Source organism: Oncorhynchus nerka, linkage group LG20 (assembly GCF_034236695.1).
Source record: "Oncorhynchus nerka isolate Pitt River linkage group LG20, Oner_Uvic_2.0, whole genome shotgun sequence".
NCBI classification, from domain to species: domain Eukaryota; kingdom Metazoa; phylum Chordata; class Actinopteri; order Salmoniformes; family Salmonidae; genus Oncorhynchus; species Oncorhynchus nerka.
In genome coordinates, this window is record NC_088415.1 from 84,323,254 (window position 1) to 84,348,591 (window position 25,338).

The window sequence follows — 25,338 nt, forward strand, 5'->3', positions numbered from 1 at the left end:
CCTTACGACTACTACACCTGGTTATCAGCGGAGCATTGTCTGACAGTAACAGTTATATCAGCCTCGTATACTACCTTTTAATAAAACAAAATGAAACGTGGCTGAAAATGTTTTTTCTACTGACAATTGTTCATACTGTGGCATAAGGGGACGGGTGGAAAAGAGACTCAATGCTTAATTTTGATAAAGGCATGAGCAAGCTAGGCCGGATGTAGTCTATTTTACCTATTTGTTCAGCACTTGTGAAATGTACAGTGCCGGAATTCTGAAAGACAGTATTCTACCTGTACCCCAAGTCAGAACCGTAGGGCAAGGGGGGCATATAAGCACACCGCGAAAGCTCTTACAATATTGGTGCACATATAGGCTGTGCGCCAAAAGATGGCAGCTTACTACAATGTACACTTAGCTACAGTATACAGTGCCATCAATGTTCAGACCTGACTTTATCCACAATTTGTTACTTGTGATTGTTTTTTTCCCCCTTAGTGGTGTAAAGTAATTAAGTTAAATACTTGAAAGTACTACAGTTTTTTTTAGGATATCTGTGCTTTTTGTATTTTGCCAACTTCCCTACATTCCTAAAGATGTTTTATTTTTACTCCACATTTTCCCTGCCACTCAATGCGTTTCATTTTGAATGCTTAGCAGGCCAGGCAAATTGTCTAATTCACACACTTCTCAAGATCACCCATGGTCATCCCTACTGCCTCTGATCTGGCAGTCTCACCAAACCCATGCTTTGTTTGCCAATTATGTTGGAGACTGGCTTTCTGCTTGGGTATGATGCTACAGGCGTGGAACCTGTATTGGGAGTTTGTCATTTTCTATGCAAATCAAATTTTATTCGTCACATGCGCCGAATACAACAGACCTTACAATGAAATTCTTGTTTACAAGCCCTTAACCAATGATGTAATTTTAAAAACAGTATGTAAAGAAGAACATATCAGCAGTAAATAAGAATAGCGGGGCTGTATACAGGAGGTACCGGTACGGAGCCCTCAAGCTCTCAGGTTGGATGGGGAGCGTTGCGGCACAGCTATTTTCAGGTCTCCAGAGATGTTTAAGTTTGGGCTCTGGCTGGGCCACTCAAGGACGTTTAGAGACTTGTCCCAAAGGCACTCCTGCGTTATCTTGGCTGTGTGCTTAAGAGTCCTGTTGGAAGGTGAACCTTCGCCCCAGTCTGAGGTCATGAGCACTCTGGAGAAGGTTTTCATCAAGGATCTCTCTGTACTTTGCTCCATTCATCTCCCTTGATCCTGACTAGTATTCCAGTCCCTGCTGCTGAAAAACATATCCACAGCATGATGCTGCCACCAAGAATGGTTCCTGGTGTCTTCCAGATTCAGGCCAAAGAGTTCAACCCTGACCAAGGCCCTTCTCCCCTGATTGCTCAGTTTGGGAAAGGAAGGATTGGAGTGATAAAATGTGGGGATTAGACTGGGACAAGGTACAGTTGAAAATTACAGTGACTACCTGTAAACTGAAATGTCACTCAAGACATTGTAGACAGTAGATGGGTAAAATATACACTTTGGATGGTGTATCAATACACCCAGTCAGTACAAAGACACAAGCGTCCTTCCTAACAGTTCCCGGAGAGGAAGGAAACTGCTCAGAGATTTCAACATGAGGCCGACTAAAACAGCTACAGAGTTTATTGACTGACGAGAACTAAGGATGGATCAACAACATTGTAGTTACTCCATAGCACTGATCTAATGCACAGTGTAATACAAAGTGTTATGTTTGGGGCAAATCCAATATAACACATTACTGAGTACCACACTCCGTATTTTCAAGTATAGTGGTGGCTGCATCTTGTAATCGTTGAAAGACTGGGGAGTTTTTCTGGATAAATAAGAAATCGAATTGAGCTAAACACAGACAAAATCCTAGAGGAAAACCTGGTTCAGTCTGCTTTCCACCAGACACTGGGGGATGAATTCACCTTTCAGCAATAACAAAACACATGGCCAAACCTACACTGGAGTTATTCATGGTAGGACCTGAAAATGGTTGTCTAGCAATGATCAACAACCAATTTGACAGAGCTTGAAGAATTTTGAAAAGAAAAATCGGCAAATGTTACACAATACAGGTGTGGAAAGCTTTTGAAGACTTACCCAGAAAGACTCACAGGTGTAATTTCTGTCAAAGGTGATTCTAACATGTATTAACTCAGGGCGTTGAATACTTATCTAATAAAGATATATTCATGTTTTATTTTTCATTTGACATTACAGAGTATTTTGTGTAGATTGTTCACAGATGACAATTCCATTTTAATCCCACTTTATAGCACAAAATGTGGAAAAAGTCTTGGGTGTAAATACTTTTCTGAAAGCACTGTATAGAACACAATAGTACTGTTTCTGTTTGTAGCAATAAAGCAGGCAAGTTTGTATGGCCTTTAGTTTAATCTGTTGAATTTAGCTAGGTGGATACGCACTCAGGCATGTTTGTATAAATTCTCCATATCTCAGTACCTCTGTGTACATTGGAGGCAGGCAGGTTAGTTATAATTATAGTCTACCTCAGGGGCACTGAGCACCTCAGTGAATGTGTAATTGGCTATGATATGGTAAATGCATGTATTTTTAGCACATGAACTTTGTTCTTTGACTCCCACGTTCACAGAAGTCAATGCAATTATGCTGGCAGGACCGCATTGGGAGGGTAGAGAGAAGAAAAAATAAACTAATTGGACATTTGGATAGAGATTGGCTGATTCCACAAGGACCAGTTCTGCTGCATTGTTAAATGTTTTTCGGATTGAGAAGCAAGTCTTCCAAGGGGCTGGAGAAAAACTGGTTGACCTTTGTAAAGCTCCGATAATATCTTAAAAGTGATAAAAACAAGAAAATTGAATATATTTGGGTAGTTGTGTCACTCTGAACAGGACCTTTCAATGGCAAAATGAAAGTTACATGTGCACTGCAGTAGTAGCTATGAATTGTGAGAGGTAGGTTGTTGGACCGTGTTTTGGGCCCCTCTTAATCATTTGTGTGAATTATTCTCGTTGTGCAGTTGCCTTGGAAACAGGCCAGATGTTTGGAGAATGGCTAATCCCAAAGATATTCCTACACACCTCTTTCAGAACAAGTCGCCATTATACAAAGAAAACGCACAAATAGGAAAAAGGCCCACGAGAAAATATGCCCAAAACAACAGATTTTTTGGGGTCTGTGATTTTGGGATATCTCTCCCCTATTGAACTTGACATTTTAAAGTTAAGGATAGGGTTTAGGATAGGGGCATCCCAAGTATCCTTCATAGCACTGACCAATTTATTTGGTTTTGAAGGATTCAACCAATTCTTATCTTACTTATGCAACAGATCAGAAATGCACTTCCTCAAAACTATTTGTAACTGACATTATGGAGACAGAACAGTCCCAATTTTAAAAGTTTTACATCAACAACAATAGAGCTATAGTTTTGAGGCTACTGTCTCTGAGGCATGCATGACATCATGCTGTAGCAATGGGCTAGATGCCTCTTCAACTCTCCCCCACAAATCTTTGAGTCAGCCTGATCTGGAAAGACAAAAACATTTGAAGCTGATACACTCACTACATGGCCAAAAGTATGTGGACACCTCCTCAAACATCTAATTCCAAAATCCTGGGCATTAATATGGAGTTGGTCCCCCTTCCCCTTGCTGCTATAACAGCCTCCACTCTTCTGGGAAGGCTTTCCACTAGATATTGGAACATTGCTGCTGGGACTTGCTTCAATTCAGCCATAAGAGCATTAGTCAGGTTTGGCACTGATGTGGGCAATTAGGCCTGGCTCGCAGTCAGCATTCCAATTCATCCCAAAGGTGTTCGATGGGGTTGAGGTCAGGGCTCTGTGCAGGTTTTTCCACGCCGATCTCAACAAAACATTTCTGTATGGACTTGCTTTGTGCATGGGGGCATTGTCATGCTAAAACAGGAAAGGGCCTTCCCCAAAACTGTTCCCAAAAAGTTGGAAGCACAGAATCGTCTAGAACAGTGGTCGCCAGCCAGTCGATCACTTCAAGACATTCCTAGTCGATAACCAAATATTTCTGTAGAAAAACCAACAAACGATAAAGTCTTGCGCTCGTTTTTAAAAAATCTCGTTGAGCTGTTGTCGGTAGGTGCACTAGATTCAAAAGCCCTGCGCACCGGGTAAGCAAAGTGTTCCCATGAGACAAACTCCGCCTACCCGGCGGACCGGCAAATCTGTGAATAAATCGAGTGCACCTATTGTGCTGCCCAATCAGATAGCTCAAATCACCGTGGCTACAGAGCTTCCATGACCCTGGCTACAGCCAAGTTTAGTAGGCTACTAGCCTATGTCAGATTTAATAACTTTTAAAACCATGGACACAGAGAGACTGTCAACGAATACAGCAAAGCGCTGCTGTTTTTCTGAGTGAGCTCATGTTTATATTCAGGACTGTCACAGTTTTTATTCAACACTATTACAAAACGCGCTTCTCATGCTGCAGCTGCAATGAATGAGTAGCCAAGTATCGATAGCCCTGCGTTTTATTATTATGAGCAGCTTGTCATATTGGTTTTAATATTAAGGAATATTTAACATTCTCTGGTCATAGGAACAACATTAATTAACAACCATTTAACAACCACTTGGTGGAAGACGGTGTCCCCTCTTTCTGGTCAGTCTCACCGGAGGAAAGGAAGGAGAGAGCAGGGACCGTGAGAGGAGGTTGGGAAAAATAGTTTTGAACGGCCATTCCAAGTCGGAAACTCGGGCATCTTTCTAGAGCTCCGACTTTTTGACCTCCTTGAACATCAGATGCAAGTACCATCAGTCCAGTAAAATAAAAAGCAAATGATTTCAATTCATGCTCCACAATGGTAAACCAACTGATCTATTTTGTTATCAAAGCTCAAGTTTTGAAATATAATATGGTCTGATTAACAATATTGGCAGGCCATCATATAGTCAATATGCTGTGATAATATATTCGGCCTACTGCCAAAACCTCATTCCTACACAACTGTTTGTAGGAATGAGAATCTGAGCAGTAGATCTCAGCTTGCTTTTTGACTGCAAAAGTGATCTTGACTCAGAAAAGGTTGGTGACCACTGATCTAGAATGTCATTGTATGCTGTAGTGTTAAGATGTCCCTTCATTGGAACTAAGGGGCCTAGCCTAAACCATGAAAAACAGCCCCAGATCATTATTCCTGCTCCACCAAACTTTACAGTTGGCACTATGCATTGGGGCAGGTAGCGTTCTCTGCCCAGAGTCCAATGGCGGTGAGCTTTACACCATTCCAGCTGATGCTTGGCATTGTTCATGGTGATCTTAGGCTTGTGTGCTGCTCAGCCACGGAAACCCATTTCATGAAGCTCTGTTCTTGTGTTCATGTTGCTTCTAGAGGTAATTTAGAACTCGGTAGTGAGTGTTGCAACCGAGGACAGATGATTTTTACGCGTTTCAGCACTCTGCGGTCCCGTTCTGTGAGCTTTTATGGCTTACCATTTTGCGGCTGAGCCGTTGTTGCTTCTAGACGTTCCCACTTCACAACAACGGCACATACAGTTGAACGCTCTAGCAGGATAGAAATTTGACGAACTGACGGTGCCACTTTGAAAGTCACTGAGCTCTCGGTAATGCCAATCTGCTGCCAATGTTTGTCTATGGAGATTGCATGGCTGTGTGCTCGATTTTATACACCTTTCAGCAATGGGTGTGGTGGAAATAGCCGAATCCACTCATTTGAAGGGGTGTCCACATACTTTTGTATATAGACACTGGCAATGAGGCATTTGTTTGCTTAATATTCTCATCTTGCCCTCAATAGTTCACAGCTATAATGATTACAATTATTTAATTTACAGGCTTATGTTTCATTATATTAAATATTTCTACAGACGTACATCCTGGAAGAACCTCCACTGGCTTGTATATCAAGAGTGAACTCATGTCAACAGCCATCATGCAGAATGTCCACAGGAACATAACCCAGAGCTTTGTGGTGAGGCTTGTGTGTCACTCATCTAACCCACTCCCCCACCCGCTGCTCAACATACAGTTGCTATGGTGAAGAGAGAGAACCCATGAAAGGGGTTGGATATGATCTGTGGTTCAACAACCTTTCTCTGAGATGAATTTGTTTCACAGTTAGTCTATACCACCTCATTGTTTGTTTCTTATTTGCTTTGCGACAGGTTGAAAAGGCTTCCTATATGCTTTGGTTAGGGTTTCCAAATGTAATACAAAGAAATTGCTTGAAACAAGCTGTATATTTCCCACCTGCATCCTCCTTTAATTTACAGAACAATTCATTAATGTTCATTTAAATGTTCATTAATGATAAGAGATCAGCTGATATGCATAATACTTTGAATCTCTGTGGAATTTTCCACCTCGTAACAGACACTTTTGGCACTCGCACATGATAACCCATCCCTGTCATGTAGTCTGGGTATGCCAACCTCGGGCACAGTATGTAACTAGTCACCACTAATAACTCAAACATATGCTACACATTAATGTACTGCTTCACCTAAGACAGTTGCCACCTTATGGCTGCAGAGTTTTGAAGACTTCTTTAACCCCAACATCCATTTGAAATGCTTGCTGTCAGTTTCAAATGCATCCTTGACATTGGGTACGTTTTGAAATCTAAAAAAATAAATGGTATCTTCCTTTTAACTTTAGCAAACCTTACTGTGAAACGACAGACAATGAGCCAATTGTGTCCATCCACAGTTAGTTTTAAACCACAGCAGCATAACCAACAGAATAACAGAATTTTAGGCTATTCTCTCAATTAGTTTAATGAAAGGAGATGTGGGTGCGGAAATTCACTTAGAATCCTATTTGTCATCCTTATCTCTGGATAGCATCTCCTTATTCATCACATTCAGTCTCTGCTCTTCAATACATCGTAAAGATATCAAGAATTGGACCACTGCTGGCCATATAGATAGACGGTCACTATAAAGCAATATAGATAGGTCACTGTAAAACCCAAATTTACAGCAATAGATTTGACTCATGAGTATCTTCCTCCATCAACACAAAAAAACAGGCCTTCCCTCCTTCATCCTTTTCAAATGACGGGAGACCGAAGAAAGAAAAATTTGGTACAAAATGATCCCTCGCTCTATTTTGGAGCAAACACAGTACATAGGTTTACTGTACTACAACAAGGCTGCCTTGCAGGGGTAGCTGTTTAAGAAATAAGGTCTACAGAGAAGGGTGAGTTTCACAGCTGTGCAATACAACCTCCCAAAGAGTCCTGACGTGACCCGTTTGACCTCCGGATTCGTGGCGGCTTTCCAGAGTTCGTATATGTCGGCCACGTGGCCGTGCGACGTCATCATCTTGTCGTAGATGCACAGGTGGTAGGGCGCCTTGCCCTCACCTGAGAAGTACACATGCTCCTGCGGCAACACGCCCATGGCGTTGGCACAGATGCCCATGAAGACATCGTCGATGTACAGCGAGGCGTTGAGGGTCAACGAAGCCTGGTAGATTTTGTTCGCCACGTCTCTAGAGACAACGTAACCCGCCCCTGCCGTGTAGTCCGGGTATGCCAACCACGGGTACATCTCGTATGGGACATAGTACTTGCTTTCCTTCCGGCGGATGGGTGGCGCGCCTCTGTGCACGCGACCGATCCAGAAGTCTGTAACGCCCTTCCTGTCTATGTCCTGAAGGTAGCGCACCAGGTTTGGCATGTGCACGAAAATGTCATCATCAGACGTCATGAGGAAGCGGGCGTGCGGGCAGTAGGCGTGCGCCCACCGAAACTGTAGCAGAAGCTTGAGGGTTAGGTTGTGGAACGAGTCCACAAAGTCCTGCTGGACCAAGTCGCCATTCAAGCGGTCTTCACGGACAAGGTTGTCCTGGGTGCCCCCTCGGCTCCTCTGAGTATGGGCAGCTTCCTGCTGCTTGGGGAGGCCCAGCACAAACACCACCTTCACCGTCACCCCCAGGGTCTGGTGGATGTAGGTCTCGTTGCCCCACGTCGACCGTATGGCTCGCCGTCTCTCAATGTTCTCTGGGGAGGACTTGACTAGCAGCAGCAGTAAAACATTCTTCTCTCCTGAGCACTTATACGGGTGGTTGAGCAGGTAGCGGTGGTTGCTGAACATGTGGGCCTCCTGACGCGGGATGGTGAAGCTCTTGTTGATGAAGGTGTAACGGTTGACCAGGTAGCGGTAGGAGTAGGCCTTGACGTGGCTCACCACGCTGCCATCCCAGCACACAATCACCACCGACAGCACCAGGCACGTGGTCATTAGCTGCAAGCACTGGCACTTGCGGATTCGCCGAAGATTCACAAACATACCGTAAAATTGGTTCTGGAAAATTCCGGGGTTCTTCCTCTGTCAAGTCTGAGCGGTGGCGGCGGCGGTGATGCGTGTCAGAGTGTGTGAAAGAGTGGCTGCACAGGCAGTTGTCCCAGTGACTGTGCATAGCAGTGTGTGTGTTCCATCCTAGGTTTCCCACATGGAGCAGGAGGCATGGGTGTGTCAGGGAAAATCACATGAGGAGCCTCCCGGAAACCATCGCCTCCGTCCGGCAAGTCACTCACACTCCTGTTGTTACTGACTCACACATAGCTGTCCTCATAGTTGCTCAGACTCATCCAGCGTCCCCAGGGTGCCGAGCATTGCTCTGAAATGGAACAGAGAGTACACGTTTTACTCTAATGGCCCAATGTGTTGAGAGTTAAGTGTAATAAAATCCTCCTTAGAGAAAAACAGACAAACCGATCAATCAACTAGTCTAAAACAGAATTTTACAATTTTGCCTTTGGGTGTGATAGAGTTCTTAAACATCTTGTAACTGTTTACGTTAGACTGCTCTTCGACCTGTGTAGTTACTCTGTAATTACTCTAACTAGAATGTATTAAGTTCTTAATACAATGTTGTTATTTAAAGATGCAATATGCAGAAATCGCTCTGCCATTTCCTAGTTGATAAAATTCTAATAGTTTGCCTAATTTCAGTTGATGTGACAAAACAAGCAGTCATTGTGAAGACTCATTGCACCATCTAAACCACTGTGAAATATATTTTCCATAACCAAAAATATTGTATTTTCAGCTGTTTGAAGCTATTGTACAACACCCAAAGTAAAAGATGCAAAAACTAAACTAAAGAACAGGATGCATAGAAATAGCGAATGATGAGACTGAAAGCTCTATAACTCATATATTTCTATGTGCATCTGGTCGGTCTCCCTAAAAAAGTTAGATATTGCAGCTTGAATACAACATCATTACTAGAGCAATTACAGCACAGGTACAAAAGCAACTTAATGTAAAGACTTAACAATTATTTTTTAAATGTAAAGTTGTAGTATTTACTCTTATTTAGCATAGCTTTTGCTTTTATAATCTCCATGATTTTTTTTAAAGCTAGTCTGGCTAATAAAGTGTCATAATGATGAATTGTGGGGCCATTTAGTCATGCAGGCACACAGATACATGTTTCATTGTCCAAGCCACGGTATGTATGTTAAGGTAATATATATATATTGAGCTGTCTATTCTGACTGTGTCTAATTTAGATTTCCTGCCAGGGCTTTCAAGGATGATTCATTACTGGGGAGGTTAACATGCAGTAGTGATGTCATTAACAAAACCAATAATGAAATAGTACCTCAACAAAATAGTATGATGAAATATATATATATATATATATATATATATATACACTGTGGGAAGAAAAAGTATGTGAACCCTTTAAAATTACCTGGATTTCTGCATAAATTGATCGTACAGTTGTATCTGATCTTCATCTAAGTCACAATAATAGACAAACACAGTCTGCTTAAACTAATAACACACAAACACTTATAATTGTTCATGTCTTCATTGAACACACAGTGTAAACATTCACAGTGCAGGTTGGGAAAAAGTATGTGAACCCTTGTATTTAATAACAGGTTGACCCTCCTTTGGCAGCAATAACCTCAACTAAACATTTTATGTAGTTGCGGATCAGACCCGCACAACGGTCAGGAGGAATTTTGGACCATACCTCTTTACAAAACTTTTAGTTCCACAATATTCTTGGGATGTCTGGTGTGATCCACTCTCTTGAGGTCCTGCCACAGCAACTCAATCAGGTTGAGTTCAGGACTGACTGGGCCACTCCAGAAGGCGTATTGCGTCTGTTCTGTTGTTGATTTACTTCTGTCTTTTTGGTTGTTGCCCTGTTGCGTCACCTAACTTCTGTTGAGCTTTTAATTTGGCGAACAAATAGCCTTACATTCTCCTGCAAAATGTCTTGATAAACTTGGGAATACATTTTTCCGTCTGATAGCAAACTGTCCAAGCCCTGAGGCAGCAAAGCAGCCCCAAACCATGATGCTCCCTCCACCATAGTTTACAGTTCGGATGAAGTTTTGATGTTGGTGTGCTGTGCCTTTCCTTCTCCACACATAGTGTTATGTGTTCCTTCCAAACACAACTTTAGTTTAATCTGTCCACAGAATATTTTGCCAGTAGTGTTGTTGAACATCCAGGTGCTCTTTTGCGAACTTCAGATGTGCAGCAATGTTTGTTTTTTTGACAGCAGTGGCTCCTTCCATGGTGTCCTCCCCTGAACACCATTCTTGTTTAGTGTTTAACGTGTTGTAGACTCGTCAACAGAGAAGTTATCATCTTCCAGAGATATCTGTAAGTGTTTAGCTGACACTAGGATTCTTCTTAACCTCATTGACCATTCTGCGCTATGCTCTTGCAGTCATCTTTGCAGGATGGCCACTCCTAGGGAGAGTACCAACAGTGCTGAAATTTCTCCATTTATAGACAGTTTGTCTTACCTTGGACTGACTTTTTAGAGGTACTTTTGCAATTCTTAATCTTGGCTCTTCTGAGATCTCTTTTACAGTTTATATGCCTTTACTTTTCAATGTGGACCAATTTATCAGTAGATTCTTAAACGCTATGATCCAATGATTGTTCCATAGGGTTGAGTTTTTAGGGAGTGATATGTTCTTAGCTTTATCCTTTGAAACTTCACATGTGAAACATTTCTGGGGATGAGTGTGCACATCTTCAATATGTACACAGTGTTCCTCTTTAGTGCATTTAACTAGCCTATGTATTGCAAGTAAAAGCCCAGGGTGGTGGCGTGTTGATTCAATTCCATGTCTGGCGCGTAAGGCATGCAGGTTAGCACGTAAGGCATGCAGGTTAGCGCGTAAGGCATGCAGGTTAGCGCGTAAGGCATGCAGGTTAGCGCGTAAGGCATGCAGGTTAGCGCGTAAGGCATGCAGGTTAGCGCGTAAGGCATGCAGGTTAGCGCGTAAGGCATGCAGGTTAGCGCGTAAGGCATGCAGGTTAGCGCGTAAGGCATGCAGGTTAGCGCGTAAGGCATGCAGGTTAGCGCGTAAGGCATGCAGGTTAGCACGTAAGGCATGCAGGTTAGCACGTAAGGCATGCAGGTTAGCACGTAAGGCATGCCGATTGGTGTCACCTCGTTAGTCACTATATTTAGCAAGAGTGGCATTGAGTTTTCAATATGGTCAGGTATATCAGGAGATCGTTATTGTATACATTGCATATATAGAGCATGTGGGCTGAGCAAACATTTAACAGAACACACATCTAGCAATTATTTGTACTTTGACGCACTTTTAAACTCCAACTCCTCTCCTAATGTACCGAAAATCTCTGGATTATGTTATTGTACATACATTGGATGAAGACTGTCAGTTAAATGTGCGTTTTTAAATGTACTCTGATTTCAGAGCACTCTCGTCTGACTGTGTCAGAGTGCAGAATAACTGATGAATTTACGAATGCTCAACACCCGTTGAATACGGCCAGTGCCTGTAAACCTCAGCAAAACAAAGCGCACTTAAATTGTTGCCAGCAGCACAGTTAGTCACCAACGCAATGGATAACATGAAAGCAGCCTAACCAGCTCTGCTAGGGTGAGTAAAATGGTCGGTGAGGTTCTCACATTCGTGTCTGGAAGTGGCTAGCCAACGTTAGCCAGTTAGCTTGACTGCTGATGTGAGGTCAGAACACTCGGATCAGCCCAAAGCCCAGAGCGCACTCTGAGCGCACTGGCACTCCAGATTGAATTTACGGACACACGCTGAGTATTGTGGTCAGGTAGCCTAGCGGTTGAGAGTGTTGGAGCAGAAACGAAAAGGTTGCTGGTTCGAATCCCTGACATGACTAGGTGAAAAATCTGTCAATGTGCCCATGAGCAAGACACTTAACCCTAATTGCTCCTGTAAGTCGCTGTGTATAAGAGCGTCAGCTAAATTACTAAAACATAAATTAAAATATAGTGGCTGGTGGGGTTCTACTTGGGGAGAGTGGGTCCACCGAGAGACTAAAGTGAGATGAGTCGAGGCCCCACACACACCTCAGAGAAGCTGCCCTTCCAGTCACCCCAATCCCTCTACACCTGTTTTAAATCTATAGGCTTATCATTTAAACTAAATCAGTTTCATATCATAAAAACAAGTACTTCTGTTGTGTGCGTCTCCTCTGATTTCCTAGTGTGGCTTTGTGTGACATTAGCTGAGAAGTTCAAAATGTGGCCGGTGAATGGTAAAAGCCAGCGCAGCAAACGTGGTGCTGGGGGTTCTGCCATAATAGAGGGGTTTATGGCGACGATCCATCGGAACTCCTGAGAGCTGCGGAAAGTGTTCGGCACACAATGGAGGGCATCAGGATAGCTCTGGGAGCACAATGACAGTGAGAGAGCGGGGATGAGAATAGGTTGTTTCCGCCTGTTTGGCCTGGGTATAAACCAAAGGGGATCATGGATGGGCCTGGGACTCCCAGCACATCACCACACTGCTGCCCCCCCCCCCTAGAGCTTTTATCATTAGCTACCCACTGCCTAGTAGGGTCACTAGCTCAGAATCTCATATCTATCTCTGTCTCCTCTCTCCATGTCTCCCTCTCTCCATCCTTATCTCTTCCTGTGACTCCCTCTTTGCCTGAGTAAGATGCGGTATTGCTGTCTTGTCTAAACCTCAGCTTCCCCCAGCCACCCCCCCTCATGTGTTAATGAGAATATTGACTGTCTGTGTGTTACAGTAAAGTCCACGCCTGCATGAATCTGTGTTTACTAATTAAGTGTCATTTTCTCATAAAGGACAATGGTTCAAGAAACAATCGTCTGTAAATTGTCTGATTCAAGTAGATCTGGAGTTAACTGGAAAGGGACATTCAGTGACACTACTCCACTCACCACCGCTTACCACAACAGAAGTAGAGACATGCTAAAATAGAAGGCTCTGGATATCAGTATTGTCTTACTTTGATGTATTCATTTCTGCTTCATGTACGTGTGTGTGTACTGGTGTCTGACATAAGACACTGATTATAAACTGGGTGGTTTGAGCCCTGAATGCTGATTGGCTGACAGCTATGGTATATCAGACCGCATACCATGGGTATGACAAAACATTTATTTTTAATTTTTAAACATTTAATTTTTAATATAATTACGTTGGTAACCAGTTCAGAATAGCAATAAGGCACCTCGGGGTTTATAGTTTATGGCCAATATACCACGGCTAATGGATGTTTTTAGGCATGACGCAACAGCCGTGGTATGTTGGCCATATACCTCACCCCCTCGAGCCTTATTGCTTAAGTATACTTCCCAGGCACTTAGGTACTCCATTGTAAATACAAGGCTTTATAATGTCTTTCCTGCCGATGGTGTCATGGCCACGATACCATGTCCATCTAACAAAGACAAAGGTGTGTCTCGCCTCTCAAGTCTCATCATTGACATCTGCCAGTAAAACTGCCTATTTGTTCTGCAAGTTTTCTTGTTGACTGTTGAAAGTCAAATATGCTTTACCTCACAGGTGTGTTTGGTTTGTAATATGTGTCTGGCTTTTTTATGGCGGTTTTGGAGCAGTGGCTTCTTCCTTGCTGAGCGGCCTTTCAGGGTATGTCGATATAGGACTCGTTATACTTTGGATATAGATACTTTTGTACCTGTTTCCTCCAGCATCTTCACAAGGTCCTTTGCTGTTGTTCTGGGATTGATTTGCACTTTTCGCACCAAAGTACGTTCATTTCTAGGAGACAGAACGCGTCTCCTTCCTGAGCGGTATGACGGCTGCATGGTCCCATGGTGTTTATACTTGCGTACTATTGTTTGTACAGATGAACGTGATACCTTCAGGCGTTTGGAAATTGCTCTCAAGGAAGAACCAAACTTTTGGAGGTCTACAATTTTTTTTCTGAGGTCTTGGCTGATTTCTTTTGATTTTCTCATGATGTCAAGCAAAGAGGCACTGAGTTTGAAGGTAGGTCGTCATCCACAGGTACACCGCCAGTTGACTCAAATGATGTCAATTGGCCTATCAGAAGCTTCTGAAGCCATGACATAATGTTTTGGGAATTTTCCAGTCAACTTAGTGTATGTAAACTTCTGACCCACTGGAATTGTAATACAGTGCGTTTATAAGTGAAATAATCTGTCTGTAAACAATTGTTGGAAAAATTACTTGTCATGCACAAAGTAGATGTCCTAACGGACTTGCCAAAACTATAGTTTGTTTACAAGAAATTTGTGAAGTGGTTGAAAAATGAGTTTTAATGACTCCAACCATTGTTCTTCCTCTGTCAATCATGGTTACCTGCAAGGAAACATGTGCCGTCATCATTGCTTTGCACAAAAAGGGCTTCACAGTCAAGGATATTGTTGCCAGTAAGATTGCACCTAAATCAACTACTTATCGGATCATCAAGAACTTCAAGGAGAACGGTTCAATTGTTGTGAAGAAGGCTTCAGGGCGCCCAAGAAAGTCCAAGCGCCAGGAACGTCTCCTAAAGTTGATTCAGCTGCGGGATCGGGGAACCACCAGTACAGAGCTTGCTCAGGAATGGCAGCAGGCAGGTGAGAGTACATCTGCACGCACAGTGAGGCGAAGACTTTTGGAGGATGCCCTGGTGTCAAGAAGGGCAGCAAAGAAGCCACTTCTCTCCAGGAAAAACACAAGGGACGGACTGATATTCTCCAAACGGTACAGGGATTGTACTGCTGAGGACTGGGGTAACGTCATTTTCTCTGATGAATCCCCTTTCCGATTGTTTGGGGCATCCGGAAAAAAAGCTTGTCCGGAGAAGACGAGGTGAGCGCTACCATCAGTCCTGTGTCATGCCAACAGTAAAGCATGCTGAGACCATTCATGTGTGGGGTTTTTCTCAGCCAAGGGAGTGGGCTCATTCACAATTTTCCCTAGGACACAGCCATGAATAAAGAATGGTACCAACACATCCCCGAGAGCAACTTCTCCCAACCATCCAGGAACAGTTTGGTGACGAACAATGCCTTTTACAGCATGATGGAGCAGCTTGCCATAAGGCAAACGTGATAACTAAGTGGCTTGGGGAACAAAACATCGATATGTTGGGTCCATGGCCAGGAATCTCCCCAGACCTTAATCCCATTGAGAACTTGTGATCAATCCTCAAGAGGCGGGTGGACAAACAAAATCCCACAAATTCTAACAAACTCCAAGCATAGATTATCAGTCAGTGTGGCCCAGAAGTTAATTGACAGCATGTCAGGGTGGATTGCAGATGTCTTGAAAAAGAAGGGTCAACACTGCAAATATTGACTCTTTGCATCAACTTCATGTAATTGTCAATAAAAGCCTTTGACACTTATGAAATGCTTGTAATTATACTTCAGTATTCCATAGTAACATCTGACAAAAATATCTAAAGACACTGACGCAGCAAACTTTGTGGAAATTAATATTTGTGTCATTCTCACCTTTTGGCCACGACTGCACACTCACACAGTCACAAACCTGCACTTGAAACTCTAACCGGAAGTGCACATTGAAAAAGCCTCCTCATGGGTTCCCAACTCTAAGTACAGTTTGTGTAAAAGTGAGCCTTCTATGTCTGCAGTTTCAAAGTACAAGCACAAATTAAAGCAGGAAGCACCAGTGACTAGATCAGTGGTTCTTAACCTGGGTTCGATCGAACCCCAGGGGTTCGGTGAGTCAGTCTCAGGGGTTCGGTGGAGGTCAAGACAAACATCCGATTCATATGATTCGTGATGACACGCTCCGCTTGGCCATCATTGGCTGCAGGTGATCACGCTACATCGCTTGGCCTATCTGTGCTGCAGGAAATTTGGTGCGCTCAGTTTGTGACTGTGGTGATGGTACGTCTTGTGATTTCTTTCTTAATATTTTAATCCCTTCATACTTACTATGTCGAACAAAAAAAGAAAGTGGTCGGACGAATATGTACAATATGGATTTACATGTATAACCGAACGTGATGGGAGTCAGTGTCCTAACTGCATGATTTGCAATGCCAAGTTGAGCAATTCTAGTCTAGCACCGGCAAAACTAAGAGAACACTTCCTTAACCTGCATGGAGATGGAAAATACAAGAACACAACGCTCGCTGAATTCAAGGTGAAGAGAGCCAGATTCGATGAAAAGGCTACTCTGCCTGTTCTTGGCTTTGTACCCATCAACAAACCGATCCTCACAGCATCGTACGAAGTTGCTTACCTGATCGCAAAGCAGGGCAAACCACACACCATTGGTGAAACACTCATAAAACCAGCTGTGTTGAAGATGGCGAATATCATGCTGGGAAATGAGGCCGAAGTTAAGTTATCCCAAATTCCTCTTTCAAATGACACCATCAGCGACAGAATAGAGGACATGAGCAAAGACATCTTGGCTCAAGTAGTTGCAGATCTGATTTCAAGCCCGGCAAAATTCAGCCTTCAACTCGACGAGACCACAGACGTTTCCAATCTAAGCCAGCTTGCTGTATTCGTGCGCTATGTGAAAGACGACGTGATAAAGGAAGAATTTTTATTTTGTAAGCCTCTTACAACAACAACTAAGGCAGCCGATGTGAAGAAACTTGTGGATGACTTCTTCAAAGACAACAATCTTTCGTGGGATATGGTTTCTGCAGTTTGTTCGGACGGAGCTCCAGTCATGCTGGGAAGTAAGACTGGTTTTGGTGCGCTAGTGAAAGCCACACATCATTGTTACGCATTGTATTCTGCACAGGCATGCGTTGGCAACAAAAACCTTGCCTCCAAAACTGGCAGAAGTATTAAAAATTGTAGTGGAATGCGTGAACTATGTGCGAACTAGTGCTCTGCGGCATCGCATCTTCAGTGAGCTGTGTAAAGAAATGGGCTCTGAATTCGAGGTACTTCTGTACCATTCTAACGTTAGGTGGTTATCCCGGGGACAGGTGCTGAATCGTGTTTTTGCCGTGCGTGTGGAATTAGCCCTGTTTTTGCAAGAGCACCAACATTGTCATGCAGATTGCTTCAAAAATTCTGAGTTCATTCTCATTTTAGCGTACATGGCTGATATCTTCACAGCTCTCAATCATCTCAATCAAAAGATGCAGGGCGGTGGAGTCAACATCATCGAAGCGGAGGAAAACCTGAAGGCTTTTCAAAAAAAGCTACCGTTATGGAAACGATGAACAGAGAACAATAACTTCTGGACGACTGTGTAAGTAAGATCGAAGATGTATCTGGAATCGGAGACATTTCTGTACCCGCTGAACTGAAGCAAGCAATTGCCACGCACTTAGATGAGCTTGCAAAGTCTTTCGACGGATACTTCCCTACAAGAGAGTCCTATCCAGCATGGGTGAGACAGCCGTTCAAGTTTAGTGTTGAGACAACAGATGTCAATAATGAATACCTCGATGAAATCATTGAAATTCAGCAGAGCCAGGTTCAACAGCAACTCTTCAGAACAACAACGCTTTCAACGTTTTGGTGTCAACAAATGGTAACGTACCCTGTTATTGCTAAGAAAGCTCTGGGGATTTTCATACCGTTTGTTACAACATATCTTTGCGAGGAATCCTTTTCGAGGATGCTGGACATAAAAACGAAGAAAAGGAACAGACTTTGTTGCGAAAATGACATGAGAGTGGCACTTGCCAAGGTGAAGCCGCGCATTTCTGAACTGGTCTCTGAAAGGCAACAGCAGAAGTCACACTGATTTGCAGTAAATATTCATTATTATGTTTTTGTTTTTGTGTGAAAATAATAATCTGTGTGAAAATGTTTTGATGATTTTGTTCTTTGAACACAGTGATGTTGATGCACGGTTCATTTTGTGCACCAGTCAAATATATACCTATGTTTTGAATTTGATTTTTTTTTCAATTAAGAAGGGTTCGGTGAATGCGCATATGAAACTGTTGGGGTTCAGTACCTCCAACAAGGTTAAGAACCACTGGACTAGATCAATAAAAAAAGTTGGCAGATGGAGCAGATGCTAAGCTACTGGACTGTTTTGCTAGCACAGATTGCAATATGTTCCGTGATTCCTCCGAAGGCATTGAGGAGTACACCATCAGTCATTGGCTTCATCAATAAGTGCATTGATGACGTGGTCCCCACAGTGACCGTACGTACATACCCCAAACAGAAGCCATGGATTACAGGCAACATCCGCACTGAGCTAAAGGCTAGAGCTGCTGCTTTCTAGGAGTGGGACTCTAACCCGGAAGCTTATAAGAGATCCTGCTATGCCCTCTGACGAACCATCAAACAGGCAAAGCATCAATACAGGACAAAGATCGAATCGTACTACACCGGCTCTGATGCTCGTCGGATGTGGCAGGGCTTGCAAACCATTACAGACTACAAAGGGAAGCACAGCCGAGAGCTGCCCAGTGACACAAGCTTACCAGACGAGCTAAACTACTTCTATGCTCGCTTTGAGGCAAATAACACTGAAACATGCATGAGAGCACCAGCTGTTCCGGAAGATTACCAGGACATGTACTGCAAGCATGCTCTGATCAACTGGCAAGTGTCTTCACTGACATTTTCAACCTCTCCCTGTCTGAGTCTAATACCAACATGTTTTAAGCAGACCACCATAGTGCCTGTGCCTAAGGTAACCTGCCTAAATGACAACTGACCTGTAGCACTCACGTCTGTAGCCATGAAGTGCTCTGAAAGGCTGGTCATGGCTCACATCAACACCATTATCCCAGAAACCCTAGACCCACTCTAATTTGCATACCGCCCCAACAGATCCACAGGTGATGCAATCTCTATTGCACTCCACACTGCCCTTTCCCACTTGGACAAAAGGAACACCTATGTGAGAATGCTATTCATTGACTACAGCTCTGCGTTCAACACCATAGTGCCCTCAACTCATAAGCCAAGGACCCTGGGACTAAACACCTCCATCTGCAACTGGATCCTGGACTTCCTAACGGGCCGCCCCCCCAGGTGGGTAGGTAACAACACATCTGCCATGCTGATCCTCAACACAGGGGGCCCTCAGGGGTGCGTGCTCAGTCCCCTCCTGTACTCCCTGTTCGCTCATGACTGCACGGCCAGGCACGACTCCAACACCATCATTAAGTTTGCCGATGACACAACAGTGGTAGGCTTGATCACCGACAACGACGAGACAGCCTATAGGGAGGAGGTCAGAGACCTGTGGTGCCAGGACAACAACCCCTCCCTCAAAGTGATCAAAACAAAGGAGATGATTGTGGACTACAGGAAAAAGACGACCGAGCACGCCCCCTTTCTCATCAACGGGGCTGCAGGTTGAGAGCTTCAAGTTCTTTGGTGTCCACATCACCAACAAACTAACATGGTCAAAGCACAACAAGACAGTCGTGAAGAGTGCACAACAAGACCTATTCCCCCTCAGGAGACTAAAAAGATTTGGCACGGGTCCTCAGATCCTCAAAAGGATCAGCTGCACCATTGAGAGCATGGTAGCATGGTAGCATCACTGCCTGGTATGGCAACTGCCTGGTATGGCAACTGCTCGGCCTCCGACCGCAAGTCACTACAGAGGGTAGTGCGAAAGGCCCAGTACATCACTGGGTTCAATGTTCCTGCCATCCAGGACCTCTATACCACGTGGTGTCAGAGGAAGACCCTAAAAATTGTCAGACTCCAGCCACCCTAGACATAGACTGTTCTCTCTGCTAACTCATGGCAACGGTACCGGAGCGCCAAGTCTAGGTCCAAGAGGCTACTAAACCGCTTCTACCCCCAAGCCATAAGAAGCCTGAATATCTAATCAAATGGCTAGCATAACTTTTTGCATCTCCCCCCCCCCCATTTTACACTGCTGCTACTCTCTGTTATCATCTATGCATAGTCACTTTAATAACTCTACCTACATGTACATATTACCTCAACTAACCGGTGCCCCTGCACATTGACTCCTGGAGTTGTGATGGGCCATTGTCCTGTTGGAAAACAAATTATAGTCCCACTAAGCACAAACCAGATGGGATTGCGTATCGCTGCAGAATGCTGTGGTAGCCATGCTGGTTAAAATCACAGACTGTGTCACCAGGAAAGCATCACACCACCACCTCCATGCTTCACGGCTGGAACCACACATGCGGAGATCATCCGTTCACCTACTCTGCGTCTCACAAAGACAGGGCAGTTGGACCAAAAATCTCACATTTGGACTCATCAGACCAAAGGACAGATTTCCACTGGTCTAATGTCCATTGCTGGTGTTTCTTGGCCCAAGGAAGTCTCTTCTTATTATTGGTGTTCTTTAGTAGTGGTTTCTTTGCAGCAATTCGACCATGAAGGTCTGACTCACACAGTCTCCTCTGAATAGTTGATGCTGAGATGTGTCCGTAACTTGAACTCTGTGAAGCATTTATTTGGGCTGCAATAACTCTTAATGAACTTATCCTCTGCAGCAGAGTTAAATCTGTCTTCCTTTGCTGTGGCTGTCCTCATGAGAGCCAGTCTCATCATAGCGCTTGATGGATTTTGCCACTGAATTGACTGACCTTCGTGTCTTAAAGTAATGATGGACTGTCTTTTTCTCTTTGCTTATTTGAGCTATTCTTGCCATAATATGGACTTGGTATTTTACCAAATAGCCCTATCTTCTGTATACCTCCCCTACCTTGTCACACCACAACTGATTGTCTCAAACGCATTAAAAAGGAAAGAAATTCCCCAAATTAACTTTGAACAAGGCACACCTGTTAATTGAAATGCATTCTAGGTGACTACCTCATGAAGCTGGTTGAGAGAACGCCAAGAGCCTGTCATCAAGGCAAAGGGTGGCTACGTTGGAGAATCTCAAATATAAAACATATTTAGATGTTTCACACTTTTTAGTTAGTACATGATTCCATATGTTATTTCATAGTTTTGATGTCTTCGCTATTCTTCAATGTAGAAAATAGTACAAATAAAGAAAAAAACTGAATGAGTAGGTGTCCAAACTTTTGACTGGTACTGTATATTTAAAAAAAATGTATTCACAAATGTAGTGCACTGGGCCTTCACTAGTCCTGTATTAGCAGTCTGATATAGCCCTCGTTAGGGCGGAGAGACCTGTATCTTGTCAGTATATCTATAATATTTGTTCCAGCTAAACTTAGAGGACAGTAGGCCTAACTACTTTCAAAAAGCATGTTTTTAAAAAATATATAAATATTTTATTGTCACCAGGTCGGTGCAGTGTAATATGTTGTTCTGATGACAAATAAGCAAATGGCGGTATTAGACTGAAAGATTATAAGGTAATTTGGTCAAATTTATGAGCCTCTCCATGCTTATTAGTTGTTTATTCAACATATTTGCTGCTACGGCACTCAATCCCGTTTTAACCCGTTTCCCTTCCTGTTTTACTGGTTTAGATCAACCAGAAATGTTTCCTTGGCCAAATATTCTAAGATTTTCATAAAAATGCCAAATATGTGGAGGCAAAAATAGTTGGGTAGGTGCAGCGGACAGCAGCGGTCCGGAGCGCATGGAGTTTGGCTCTGCCACTTCTCACAATGGTGCTCCTTTAGTAGTTAGATCAAAGCTGAATCAATGTCTTGGCAGATCACATCATATATCATTAGTATTCTACATAAAATAACAAAACATCTTCCCGCCGCTATGGTCACAAGTCCTATAAATAGATCTCAAACTGGAAAGAATCACTGCCGAGTACGCGCCACAACACAGCACTTACCGCTGTTATGCATAAATTCCCAATGTCAACCGACTCCTGTTGAGTTCTCCCCTCCTGTACAGATTCTCTCCTTGTATAGCTCTGGAAATGTTTCTGTCTACTCTCCCTGGAGTAGAGTCACACACACACACACACTCCTCTTTCTAGAAGCAGCAGCGGCAACAGCTGCCAGTTCAACTGAGTGTGTCAACATCACTCTGTCAAGAGCGTGTGAATACGGCTCTCTGCTCACTCCCTGCCCTCACACACTGTGGGGGTGTGTAGACGGGGAGGTAGGAAGCCATATGAGGGAGTGAAAGACTCTTGAAGTGCTTGCTTCCACCTCAATATTTTCAACCAGAGGTTTTCCCCTGACGATATCAAATCCATAAACATGTCCCTAGATCATCTATAGTACCTATATCTTTTTATTAACAACAAATTCTTATTTACAATGGCGGCCTACCGGGGAACATTGGGTTAACTGCCTTGTTCAGTGGCAGAACAACATTTTTTTTTTTTTTACCTTGCCAGGTCTGGGATTTGATCCAGCAACCTTCCGGTTAGGCTACCTGAGAAAGTAATCTATCATATAGTAAAAGTAAAGACAAAGGAAATTATCTGTCATGCATCTATTATTATATAAGGATGAGTCCTGTCTTTCAATCTGAAACCATTATACTCATCTAGTACAAAGAGAGTAGAGACAAAGGAAATTATCTATCACGCATCTAGTATTAGCTAGCTATTAACAGAGGGAGGAGACACACTGTCAAGGCCTCTTCCTATTCTCTCTCTCACCACAATTAAGTGTTTTTCCTGATGTACTACTCTAGTGCTGTTCTGGGCGAGTGTCATGTTCTGGGCTGCTGGGTCTTTTTGTTAACCAGCTAAATGTAACTACATGGAATCAACGTAATCCCCAAAAGTAATTATTTATCAGGGGAGGGCCATAAACAATAACTAGCAATGATGCATACTCAAAGGTTAAAATTTCAGCTTTCTGTTAAACATAGTTATAAATTGCTGCTGTGTAGTCACGTTTGATGACACATGCTCAAGTATCTATCTGTCATGCATCTATTATTCTTCCTGTTCTCTCTCTCTCACCAAAATGAATGTTCAGTGTTCTACTAGTCTAGTCCTGTCCTGGGCTAGTGTCATGTTCTGGGCGGCTGGGTCTTTTGTTAACCAGTTAAATGTAATCTTCATTTATCATGAGAGGGCCATAAACAATAACTAGTAATGCTGCATAGGCCTACTCAAAGAAAGGCTAAAATCTCACCTTTCTCTTAAACATAGTTTATACATTGTTGAGGTATAGGTACGTTTGAGGACACAAGCTCAAGTACACAGTACAAATATAAAATATTTTATACGATGTATTTCCTATTCAACAAAACTGTGTATGAATAAGGCTTGAAATTAGGTTATATGGTTTCTAAATATAGCATGATCAGATTATAAAACACGACTAAGTATATGATTTCAACTTCCTTATAACTGTAAAATACATATCTGTATGTTTAGTGTTAGAGAAAATGTGCATATTTTCTAAAGGTCTCTCTTGATCAAAACGTCTGCCCCCATCGCTGTGAATGTTTCACAGAGCTCTAGCTTAGCTTCCTGAACTCCTCAAGAACTTGCCTTTCATCTCATATTAATATTGTCCCTCTATGACAAACTGTTTTTAAAATCTATTCATTATTTGAGATGAATGGCTATATATCGATCTCTGAATGTGATACCCGTGATGAAAAAACACACTCCTGCTGCGCTACGATTGCAAGCATGTGCTTTGTCAGTGGCTGTGATGTTTAGGTTATCAGCCAGTAGTTGATGGACAGTCAGAAGAAAAAATGAAATTGTATGAGGGACATCCTAGCTTCAAGTGCTTTCAGATTTCACATCTTAAGTCACATAGGCTCAGGAAAAATACTACTGTGTCCGTGGGAACCCAGGACTCAACGCAAGCCATTTCGCTCTACGGAATCTACATGCTAATGCTAATATCTGGTTGAGCACAGTTTAACTATGGTGTTTTATTAGGAAAATATGACACTTGTATCTGACCAATCACAGGCCTCTGTCTATAACAAAGCATTTTTAAATCCAATGGCTGTGGACCAAACACGTATACCATACAGTGCATTCGAAAAGGATTCAGACCCCTTGACTTTTTCCACATTTTGTTGTTACAGCCTTATTGTAAAATATATAAATAATGTAATCCCCTAAATCTACACACAATACCCCTTAATGATAAAGCAAAAACAGGTTTTTAGAATTTTTAGCAAATTTATAACAAATACAAATATCACATTTACATAAGTATTCAGACCCTTTACTCAGTACTTTGTTGAAGCACCTTTGGCAGGGTGTACCACCGTCTCGCCTACTCCTGCTGCCTCCCACCCTCAGGTGCTCAACGTCCATCATTACACACACCTGGTCATCATTTACTCTGTGATTACTCTCTCTTCATTTAGCCTGGAGTTGACATCAGTCATTAGGTAATATTGTTTTTTCTCACGTTCTGAATCATTTCTTTATTAAACTCACCTTCCGCACCTGCGTCCTGACTCCTGGCGTATTATGTTACACTGGAGTAAAAGTGCTTCCTGGAATTAAGTGAATGTTGGTTTTATCTTTATTGTAGATCTGACCAAATCCGTTCGGCACCTGCGTGTGCGCACATGACAGCATATGTTTGACTGTGTGCTACAGGATTCCGTACATTGTGTGCCTTGCTTTCACTTCCTCCTGGAGTGTCAGTAAGAAGTGACTTTGACTTTTTCCAATTTTTGTTGCGTTACAGCCTGAATTTGGATTGAATTGAGATTTTGTTTCACTGGCCTACACATACATTTTTACAAATGTATAAAAACATGTCTCAAGTCAAATATTCAACCCCTTTGATATGGCAAGCCTAAAAGTTCAGGAGTAAAAATGTGCTTAACAAGTCACATAATAAGTTGCATGGACTCACTCTGTGTACAATATTAGTGTTTAACGTGATTTTTGAATGACTACCTCATCTCTGTACCTCACACATACAATCATCTGCAAGGTCCCTCAATCGAGCAGTGGATTGCAAACACAGATTAAACCACAAAGATCAAAATGTAAACAAGCAGACATTGAATATCCCTTCGAGCGTAGCGAAGTTATTAACCCAAGGGCGCAGTGGTCTAAGGCACTGCATCTCAGTGCGAGAGGTGTCACTACAGTTCCTGGTTTGAATCCGGGCTGAATCATATCCAGCCGTGATTGGGAGTCCTATAGGACGGTGCACCATTGGCCCAGTGTCGGCTAGGGTAAGAATTTGTTCTTAACTGACTTGCCTAGTGAAATAAAGATTGGGAAGGACTAGGAAGTTTTTTTTATTTTTATATAAAAA

At 42.9% G+C, this 25,338-nt stretch overlaps 1 protein-coding gene across 1 annotated transcript; it reads right to left on the minus strand.

The window, feature by feature from the left end:
* Positions 1-855: 855 nt before the first annotated feature.
* On the minus strand, positions 856-22,108 carry LOC115101832 (lactosylceramide 1,3-N-acetyl-beta-D-glucosaminyltransferase A-like). Its single transcript, XM_029621307.2, has 2 exons — positions 21,960-22,108; positions 856-8,638 (listed from the first exon to the last, which is right to left on the minus strand). Exon 2 carries the CDS (start codon positions 8,305-8,307, stop codon positions 7,156-7,158), a length of 1,152 nt encoding a protein of 383 aa, XP_029477167.1. The 5' UTR covers positions 8,308-8,638; positions 21,960-22,108; the 3' UTR covers positions 856-7,155.
* Between the last annotated feature and the right edge of the window lie 3,230 nt (positions 22,109-25,338).